The sequence below is a fragment of the Chiloscyllium punctatum genome, chromosome 39, assembly GCF_047496795.1.
Source record: "Chiloscyllium punctatum isolate Juve2018m chromosome 39, sChiPun1.3, whole genome shotgun sequence".
Lineage (NCBI taxonomy): Eukaryota > Metazoa > Chordata > Chondrichthyes > Orectolobiformes > Hemiscylliidae > Chiloscyllium > Chiloscyllium punctatum.
In genome coordinates, this window is record NC_092777.1 from 40,909,041 (window position 1) to 40,920,337 (window position 11,297).

At 39.9% G+C, this 11,297-nt stretch overlaps 1 protein-coding gene across 2 annotated transcripts in view; it reads left to right on the forward strand.

The window, feature by feature from the left end:
• LOC140463969 (fatty acid-binding protein, liver-like) overlaps positions 1–10,422 on the forward strand; it is a 36,234-nt gene extending 25,812 nt beyond the window's left edge. The window contains exons 2-4 of one of the 2 annotated variants that reach the window (XM_072558509.1): positions 2,333–2,505; positions 6,371–6,398; positions 10,365–10,422. In XM_072558509.1, the coding sequence (XP_072414610.1) occupies positions 2,333–2,505; positions 6,371–6,398; positions 10,365–10,381 (218 nt within the window). In that variant the 3' untranslated portion in view covers positions 10,382–10,422. Of the gene's footprint in view, positions 1–2,332; positions 2,506–6,370; positions 6,399–10,364 lie in introns of those variants that run through there. The other variant, XR_011954828.1, reaches the window with a different exon arrangement.
• Positions 10,423–11,297: the final 875 nt, after the last annotated feature.

The following is an 11,297-nucleotide window of genomic DNA, read 5'->3' on the forward strand; positions in this document are numbered from 1 at the left end:
AAGTACAAAGGTAATAAATTCACATTCACATCTCAGTTTTACATCACAAAGATCCACCAAAATTTCATTCTCTGGAAAACATGAACTTGAGAATCAGGAGAATTTTGATCTTTTCACGAAAACTGTTTACAGTAATTAGAATTAGAATTCAGTTTTATCGTCATGTATACTCAAGTATAGGAGTACATGAGTACAATGAAAAGTATGCAAAGTCACCAATCCCAGCGCCATCTTAGGTACAAAGGTACCTAGATACAAAATCTTAGGTACAGGAATAGGAAAATAAAGAAATAAGTTCAATATTACAGTTCTTCTTAGTATAAAGTAGGAAAATAAAGAAAGGCTTCACCACCAACCACACCTCACCACCGACCGCCATCCAGGCTCATGTTGACTGTCAAAGTCCTGCTCCAGACTCCCAGCCATTGCCACACTCTCACTGCCACGGCTCCACAAACTGAACTCTCTCCGGAAGGTAAGTAAAGAAAAAATTAACTGAGTTGGATTTCATCAAAATAAACATGCAGTTCTTAATTGAAACTACGTTTTGGCAGATTACTCCCTGCTACTATTACTCCAAACTACTATTAATCCAGAATCCCTCAAAAAAAATTATAATAAAGGCAATGCCGTTCCTAAGCAATGGGTAGCACGGTGGCTCTGTGGTTAGCACTGCTGCTTCACAGCGCCAGGGACTCGGGTTTGATTCCAGCCTTGAGCAACTGTCTGTGTAGAGTTTCGATATTCTCTGTGTCTGTGAGGGCTTCCTCCGGGTGTTCTGGTTTCCTCCCTCAACTGTGTATGACCCAATCTCTGGGAATCTCGTCCAAAAGATGTGTAGTTTAGGTGGATTAGCTACGGTTGAGGGTTGGGGTGCAGGGTATGGGGTGCTCTTTGGATGGTCGGAGTGGACTCAATGGGCTGAATGGCCAGCTTCCACACTGTAGGAATTCTGTAATTTAATGATAACTAACATATAAGTTTAAACAATGTCTTTAATAACTCCATTTAAATTGTTAACAGCTAATTCATCTGTGTTACCATTATCAACTACAGATTTTCTCTCAATGCTAATCATATTGTTAATCATGTTTTAAAAGCCAATTTGTATTTAAGAAAATTGATCTTGTGTAACGATCATGAAGAACTTTGTGAAAATATTGGTAGAAGGAACATTTTTAATCCCAATACAAGCAAATCTTGCTTGACCTCCCACCCCAAGTTTTGAGTTAAATACTAACTTGGCTTTTCAGAAGCAAAGTCTCTTCATTTCAGAATATTCACGCATAACATTAATCATTTCCTTAAAATCATTGTTAGAGGTTAGTTACACACCATGTTGTTTAATCTAAATGAAGCCAACTTAAACTGCAGCTGCTTTTCCATATAATCAGCTCCAACTTCTCACCTTCTGAGGAATTATGAAGCTTCTTGGTTCTTCGGAAACAAATGTGCTTCATATCACACTTTTAATCTAATAGTTTGCAACAATGTTTAATATCTTTTGCCTAATTTAGAGTAAAAGCAATAACTCAAAGCATGGAAACAAACCCTTCAATCCAACCCATCCATACAACCAGATATCCTAAATTAATCTAGTCCCTTTACCAGCATTTGGCCCATATCCCTTTAAATCCTTCCTGTTCATGTACCCATCCAGATGAATTTTAAATGATATAATCATACCAGCCTCCGTACTTCTTCTGACAGCTCATTCTATATACACACCACCCACTGTGTGAAAAGTTGCCCCTGAAGAGCTTTTCAAATCTTTCCCCTCTCACCTTAAACCTATGCCCTCTAGTTTTGGACTCCCCTGTCCCCTACCCCCTGGGGAAAAAGACCTTGGCTAATCACCCAATCCATCATATTGACAGTGAGAGTAGACAAGTTATTTATATTGGATTAGTGGTGCTGGAAGAGCACAGCAGTTCAGGCAGCATCCAACGAGCAGCGAAATCGACGTTTCGGGCAAAAGCCCTTCATCAGGAATAAAGTTATTTATATTGTCTTTGGCCTGGGGACAATACACCAAATGGGATATTTCAGCCCCTCGGGTTTGTTCACCATTCATTTAAATTCTTAAAGATCTACAGCCTAGATCCATTCCCAACCTCAAATTTTCAGCAACGATGCATTTTGGAAATATGTTTCTGATAGGACAGTAATTTGTATGAGATATTCAATGTTAGGTAAGGTCAGTTGTTAGAAAGGTACCACCTTCCTCCTTAACAGTCACGTTTTTGATTGCTCAATTTGATAAAGTCTATCGAAATAAAGACCAGACAGGGAATTCAAATTCTCAGGTTTTTCTCCTTTTATCCATTTACAGGAATTCCAAATGAGCTGATTGGAAAAGAGAAAGACTTGAAAAGCATCACAGAAATAGTCCAGAATGGAAACGACTCGAAAATCACAATTGCACCTGGAACCAATGTGATTCACAATGAATTTATCATTGGGCAGGAAACTGAATTTGCAACTATGACAGGGAACAAGATCAAGGTATGATTAGCAGACTCCGCATCACCAAGACCAGAAATACAATGAAGGTATTCCTGCAGGCTCAATCATAGAGTCAAAATTTATAGTACAGCACGAGGCCATTCAACCAATCACATAGAATATAGAAGGTTACAGTGCTGAGCAGGCCCTTCAGTCCTCGATGTTGCGCCGACCTGTGAACTATTCTCAGCTCGTCCCCCTACACGATCCCATCATCATACATGTGCTTATCTAAGGATTTTTTAAATCTCCCTAATGTGGCTGAGTTGACTACATTAGCAGGTAGGTAAAAACAATGACTGCAGCTGCTGAAAACCAAATACTGGATTAGTGGTGCTGGAAGAGCACAGCAGTTCAGGCAGCATCCAACGAGCAGCGAAATCGACATTTCGGGCAAAAGCCCTTCCTGATGAAGGGCTTTTGCCCGAAACATCGATTTTGCTGCTCGGATGCTGCCTGAACTGCTGTACTCTTCCAGCACCACTAATCCAGTACATTAGCAGGTAGGGCATTCCATGCCCTTACCACTCTCCACATAAAGAACCTGCCTCTGATGCCTGTCATAAATCTATCACTCCTCAATTTGTAGTTATGCCCCCTCATACAAGCTAACATCATCATCCTCGGAAAAAGACTTTCACTGTTTACCCTATCTAATCCTCTGATCATCTTCTATGTCTCTATCAAATCCCTTCTTTCCAATGAGAACAGACCCGTCTCTCAGCCTTTCCTCATAAGACCTTCCCTCCAGACCAGGGAACATCCTGGTAAATCTCCTCTGCACCTTTTCCAATGCTTCCACATCCTTCCCGAAATATGGCGACCAGAACTGTATTCAATATTCCAAGTTTGGCCGCACTAGCGTTTTGTATAGTTACAGCATGATATTGCGGCTCCGGAACTCAATCCCTCTACGAATGAAACCTAACACACCATATGCCTTCTTAACAGCACTATCCACCTGGATGGCAACTTTCAGGGATACTGGCTTCCAAAAAAAAGCTACTAACTAGTCCCATTCTCTAGTCATACTTCTGTAGAGCTCTAAATTAATCACTTTTAACATATATCCAGTTCTCTTTTGAATCCTCCTATAGAATCCACTCTTCCAGACAGCACATTCCAAATTCCAAGAACGGAGTAAAGAAGTTTCTTGTCATCTCACTCTGAGCTATCTTGTTGACTGTCTTGAATTATGACCCCTAGTTACTGACATACCAACTAGTAGAAACAGAATATCCTTCAAGATTGTTCAAGATTTTGAACACCTCAATAAGTTCACCTATTAATCTTCACTGCTCCAAGAAGAATAAGCCCAACTTCTCTAATCTTTCCTTGTATCTAAAATCCCTCATTCCTCGTATCCTTTAGTAAATCTCCTTTGAACTTTCTTCATGACTTTAGCATCCTTCCTCAAATAAGTTGCCGAGAACTGAACACGATACTCCAAATGTGGTTTGGCCAATGATTTATAGAGGTGTAGCATCACTTCCTTGCTCATATACTCTGTGCATTTGTTATAACAGTGTGGAAACAGGCCCTTCAGCCCAACCAGTCCACACCGACCCGCCGAAGAGTAACCCACCCAGACCCATTTCCCTCTGACTAATGCAACTAACACTATGGGCAATTTAGCATGGCCAATTCACCTAACCTGCACATTTTTGGACTGTGGGAGGAAACTGGAGCACCCAGAGGAAACCCACGCAGACACGGGAAGATGTGCAAACTCCACACAGACAGTCACCAGATGCTGGAATCGAACCTGGGACTGTGGTGCAGTGAGGCAGCAGTGCTAACCACTGAGCCATGATAAGGACAGAAATAAGGATGTCTTTTCCTGTGGTGATGCCATTTCCTGTGGTGATGCCATTTCCTGTTCTTTTTTCTTAGGGGGTGGTAGATGGGGTCTAACTCGGTGTGTTTGTTGATAGAGTTCCAGAACTCTATCAACAAGCACATCGAGTTAGACCCCATCTACCACCCCTGAGAAAAAGAACAGGAAATGACATCACCACAAGGAATAACATCACCAACCCAAAGAAACCTAAACATATAAATAGAAAGCAGGAATCATGTACACAGCTTCACCTGAGGCCCACTGAAGATGTTACCTAGTAGGGTGATGAAACGTCTGGAAATGAACCTCCCAGCTCAGCGAGCAAACCTGCATTCAGTTCTTAACAACTGTTTTTACTTGTTTGGCCACCTTCAGAGAACTATGCATGTGAACCTATAGGTATCTCTGCTCCTGTACTCCCCTCAAAGTTGTACCAGTGAGCCTGAATCATCTATCCATGTTTCTTCCTCCAATATGCACTACCTTACACTTCTTTGCATTGAAATTCACCTGCTGCATGTCTACCCAATTGATCAAATTGTCAATGTCCCTCTGAGGTCACTCAGTATCATCTTCACAATTTACTATTCTCCCTAACTTAGTATCATTTGCAAATTTAGAGATTTTGCTCTCAATATCCATCCCTAAATCATTTATGGAAATCAGAAAAAAAGCAAGGATCCCAATACTGATCACTGAGGAACACCACTTTCAACTCATCTCCGATCTGAGAACTGCAATCTATACTTACTCTCTTTTTACTATCTTTTAGCTAATTTCTAATCCATGCACCCAAGTATCCATTGACCACAAACATTTGTAATGTACCAACCAGCCTACCATGTGGCACCATATCAAATACTTTCTGGAAGTCCAAATATACAACATCCACAGCACTATCCTCGTCCAGTGACTGTGTCATCTCAAAGAGTTTAATTAAATTTACCAGACAAAATCTGCCCTTGACAAAGCCATGTTGACTATAAAGTATTAACTTATTTTTGTCTAAGTGTATATTTAACTTATCCCGTGTTGTAGCCTCCATCGGTTTTCCTGTTATTGATGTTAAGCTGACAGGTCTGCAATTTTCTGGGTTATCGTTTGCCTGTTTCTTACAGTGAACTTATTGAGGTATTCAAAATCATGAACAACGGTGTCATATTTGCAATCCTCCATCCCTCCAGGACTAATCCTGTGCACAGAGAGGCCTGGAAAATTCTGTAAACAGCTCCATAATTTGCTGCTTTATCTATCTCAGCAATCTAGTATGCTTCCCATCTGGGCCTGATGACCACTCTACCTGGGGTGCTGTCAGCCTTTTTCAGCACCCCTTCTTTATCTATCGCTATATTGTTCAGTTGCTCAACGCCTGCATTTTCAACTCTGCCATTGTCATAATTTTCTAATTTAGTATATCCAGAAGTTAAATATGCAGTTAGTACCTTTGCCATATCCTTTGCTTCACTGAGCAGCTTACCTTGCTTGTTTCTTATGGGTCCCACTCGATGCTTCATTAAAAATTTGTACCATAAATAATATTTTTGAAGAATGTTTTACTATTTGTTTTGGAGCAGCCTCTTAGCCTTCCTTATTCCAGCCTTAGCCTTCTTCCTGCATTCAAGGTACTCTTCCTTATTTCTATTGCAATTATTATTCTAGCATACATCATATGCCCCCTTTTAATTCTTTATGTTTGCATCAATATCCTTAGTCAGTCATTCAGGTTACTGTAGCTTTTGATACCTTGTATATGTTTTTTTTGGGTAGGTGTCTAGCTTGTTTATCACTTTTGAAATTCTGTCATTTTTCATCCACTGTTTTATCCAACAAAATGCATTTCCAATCGACGTACTCCAGTTCAACTTTTAGATCCCTAAAATCTGCCCTTTTTCCAGTCCAGAATTTAATGAGTAAACAATCTTTATCCTTTTTTAACTTAATATTGAATCTTATTATGTTACGATTGAGAGTTTCTGAATACTCCCCGACTCTAACGTTCTCAACTTGCCCTGCCTCATTTCCTAGGACCAGAAGCAGCACAGCTTCCTCCCTGGTAAGTTTGGAAGTCTACTGTTACAAAAAGTTCTCATGCATTGATAAAGCGCCGTTTACATGGTAGTATGGGTCTAACAATGCTCAATAACCTTCCAGCCACATTTTGTCATGGAATAAGGGTATCACTAGCAAGCTCAGAATTTGTTGACAATTTCTTGAATTTCCCCCAGTTAGGAGGCTTGTTAGGCCATTTCACAAAACAGTTAAGAGTCAACCACAAGCCATGCCATATGTATGATATAATCACACAGTATGGTTAGAGGCACTTCAGCCCATCAAGTTTGTTCTGACAAAAACTACTCTGAATCTGCACTAGTCTCTCTTTCCAGCACTTGGCCCATAGCTATTTCAAGTACTCATCCAAGTTCTTTATAAAAGGTTGTGGAAGGTTACCCTTCCAAGCAGTGCATTCCAGATTCTCACCAACCTCTGGGTGAATACATTTTTCCTTCAATTCAGCATGTAATCATGGAGTTTTAAAAAAGGGTGGCATGGTAGCTCAGTGGTAAGCACTGCTGCCTCACAGCACCAGGGACCCGGGTTCAATTCCCACCTCAGGCAACTGTCTGTGTGGAGTTTGCACATTCTCCCTGTGTCTACGTGAGTTTCCTCCGGGTGCTCCGGTTTCCTCCCACAATCCAAAGATGTGCAGGCCCGGTGAATTGGCCATGCTAAATTGACCATAGTGTTAGGTGCATTAGTCAGGGGTAAATGTAGGGGAATGGATCTGGGCGGGTTGCTCTTCGGAGGGTCGGTGTGGACTTGTTCGGCCGAGGGGCCTGTTTCCACACTGTAGGAAATCTAATCTAAATCTTCTGCCTTTCATTTTAAAATTATATCCCCTTGCTTTTCACACTTCAACTAAGGTGAACAGCTATTTTTTGTCCACATTGTCCATGTCTCTCATAATTTTATACACCTCAATCAAGTCCCCACTCGGTTTTTTCTGCTCTACAGAAAACAACCCGAGCTTGTCCAGCCTCTCTTCATAGCTAAGCTGCTCCATTCCAGGCAACATTCCGAGGAATCTTGTCTCCACCCCTCCAGTACAATCACATCTTTCCCATAGTGTGGTGACCAGAAGTAAACACACAGTATTCCAGCTGTCCCTAACCAAAGTTTAGACCAGATCAGCAAGATTTTATTAACCAAATGGGTTTTTACAACAATCGATTGAGATGAGCTGTCAATTCTAGATTTTTATTAATTGTATCTAAAATCTATTACCTTGGTCGTAAAGCATTGGCTTTGTCACTCTGACATTGACCCAAATGCCAGTGGATCATTAATCCAAATGACATACCACTGCACTAACACCTCCCCAGAATTGCCTGATAATTGGTTCACTGCAATTTGACAGTTATTAAACATAGCAGCTTCAGGACCTACCTGTCAGCTCTTTCTCAATTCAATCAAAATCCTGAGTACGTAATTTGTGCTTCAAATGCAATATTAAGGGAACATATATAGAACCTGTGGTATGTACACACCCCAACATATAAACTGATTATGAAATAACAAAAAAGCTTTTTTTTTGGATTGGGAGCTCCACTAAAATACTGCTGCCAGGCACACATGGTCTGGCCTACCAATTCCAATACACTTGCCACTTCCATGCAACCCTCACCCTCATGTGTCACCTACTTGGAGGCCTGTGCAAACCCCTTACCTGCCAAATTCAAATTCAAACTCCTTACCTGCCAAAGTCACTGCTATCTCTTTGCCATCAGAATGTGCAACTTGCTGTCGGTTCCAAAGGCAGAACTGAGCCAAAAGTAAGTTATATACATATTAATACTTATTGCAATTGTGAGGTTTATATAAAAGTGTTGTTTGGGACTGTCTTCAATTTAAGTTAAAATGAAGGGATTTGTGTGACCTATTCTGTCTGGCAAGCTCTAGGAGCAGGAATAAAACAAAGAATTGCAGATGCTGAAGATCTGAAACATAATAGTTCTCCCCGTGTCTGCGTGGGTTTCCTCCGGGTGCTCCGGTTTCCTCCCACAATCCAAAAGATGTGCAGGTCAGGTGAATTGGCCATGCTAAATTGCCCGTAGTGTTAGGTAAGGGGTAGATGTAGATGTAAGGGTATGGGTGGGTTACGCTTCGGCGGGGCGGTGTGGACTTGTTGGGCCGAAGGGTCTGTTTCCACACTGTAAGTAATCTAATCTAATCTAATAACAGAAATTCCTGGAGAAGCTCAGCAGGTCAAGCAGCATCTGTGTAGACTGAGCAAAGTTAACGTTCTGATGATGGGTCATTGGACTCGAAATTTTAACTCTGCTTTATTTCTGCTGTCAGGCCTGCTGAGATTACTCCAGCAATTTCTGTTTTTGTTTAGAGAAAGGAAAGCAGCTACAGGCAGCCAGACACGATGGCTCCCTGTGTAGGAAAGTGGGTGGGAGTTTGTGCTTGGATTGAAAAGACCAAATTCATGAGGAGTTAAAATGAAGGTGGAAGATTTGCTTATATTACACGAGAAAAGACATTTCCAAGAAAAAACTATTACTGTCTCACTCCAAAAAACAGTTCTGACATTAAAAATTCCCAGCCAATAAAGGAAAATAAAAAGTGAGCCCTCAGGAGCTAGGAATCACATTGGACAAATTCCAAGAAAATTGTATGCTTACTTAAAGCACTGTATAAAGTATATCTATGGAGTGTGTCTTCACTTGTGATAAAACAAAAAGAGATCGATCTATTTTGTGATTTAAAGTAGATGTTTTCAACAAAGATAATATTTAGTAATTAGTGCTTTCCGTGTTTTATTTCAATAAAGTATTAAACGTGAAATATTATTGTGTCAGCCTTTTAGCCATTAATTAAAATTTAAAAGTTCTTTTTAAAGTTATCATTATCTATGGAGATTACAACAAGTTACCTGTGGGGGCAAATTACTGTTTTTCAATACTTATTTGGAACTGAAAACAACAAATGCTGGAGATCACAGCAGGTCAGACAGCATCTATGGAGAGAAAGCAAGCTAATGTTTCAAGGCTCGATGATTCTTCAGAGTCCTGACGAAGAGTCATCTAGACTTTCATTCGATGGATGCTGCCTGATCCACTGATTTCCAACATTTTTTGTTTTCAGTTCCACATAGGTATTGAAGACCAATATGACAGCCTACGATTCTGCTTTATTTCAGACTATAGTGACCATCGGTTGCACAAGCACGTTGATTGTCAAACTAAATTCAGTAACGTCAGTTGGTGAGCTAAGAGAAAACAAATTCGCTGATGCAAGTGCTTCTTTATGCTTTTCTCTTTAGAACTTGCATTGTGTCAGCACTTATCATCTAATGAAACTTTAAATACCAAAGAAACAGTAGCTAAGTTGTCAATTAATACTGCTTCTTTAAAATCCGTACCCATAAATTTCACCACCTAGCAATGTAAGGATAGCAATTGGTTTTCGGCATCCATTTCATGCACTAAAACTTAAAGCAAGGTGCTCTCTAAATTGCTGATGGATGAAGAAATGGCCTTTACCAGTTACATCCTGAGTGCCTGATTAAAGCATGTTCAGAAATAATTGCAAAAGCTGAAATTCTTCCAGACACTGGCAGGTATTCAGTCAGGAATTAAACATTTCACTGGCCACTCTGATAAACGTCTTCAAGTGAAAAAGCACAGAAATCAATGAACAGGTTGACCAATCTAAAAAGTTTCAATGAAGAACCAAGTAATGTCAAAGGATATTTGTGCAACACTGCAGATGTTCCCTTAAAGGTTGCCTTTATAGTGAAACTGCCTTTTTGTAGCTTGCATTTACCAACAAATGTTGCATGCAATATATTAATTATTCAGACTCAAACCTGCAGTAGTGAAGACAAGCTATTTGTAAAGTGTACTTGAAAATAAAGCAAAGAGTCTTCTAACCAGACATTTTGCTGCAATTGTCACTTGTAGTATTTTGTTCTATTTAGAAAAACTTCAGTAATTGTATATGTTTGTTCTTTCAGATACTAACAATTGCTGACCTCACCTACCAGAGAATCAATAAAAGATTTTGCAAAGCTGGTCCTTCACTGGCAATGTGTGTCTTGCCTGAGTTGTTTCCAATAAAACAAACATGTAACTATAAATATGTCACATTTTCCATTTTGTAGAAGCAATTCTATAATGTACCTTGCAGTGATCATTTTTGTTGTACTTCAGTGCAGAGATCAAAATATACATAACTTCAATATAATGTTAAAAATCACACAACACCAGGTTATAGTCCAACAGGTTTAATTGGAAGCACACTAGCTTTCGGAGCGATGCTCCTTCATCAGATGATAGTGGAGGGCTCAATCCTAACACAGAATTTATAGCAAAAATTTACAATGTGATGTAATTGAAATTATACATTGAAAAATTGATTGTCTGTTAAGCCTTTCATCTGTTAGAATGCAGTGATAGTTTCACTTCTTTCATGTGTAAATCACAAAACCTTTTTCTTAAAAAGTTGCATTCTCGTGTTAGCTGTTAACAATGGGTGATAGCTAGACAATATGTAGAAGGTATTGGCCCCCTGTGTTCTCTGTCTATGCCATGATGTTTAGATTGATTCTAATCTAAAAAGTGAGGTAACGGAGTTTTACATAAATTCATGCGGTTTTGGAGCTCAGAGTTCTACATGAATGCATGCAATTTTTGAGCAAAGTACAATGTATCCCTGCAAGTACAAATTCACCTCACAAAATATATGTGTGCATGTAGGTCTTTGAATGTCTGTGTGTGTGTGTGTGTCTGTCTGGGTTGTGGGTTGTGAGTGTGAGAAAGTGTATTTGTGTGTGTAGTGAGTGCAGAGTGTCTTAAGTCTGTGGGGGGGTGCATGTGTGAGTTTAGGAATGTGTGTGTCTGTAAGGGTGTGTGTGGGTCTCTGTGTGCGCATCTGTGTGTATGTGTGT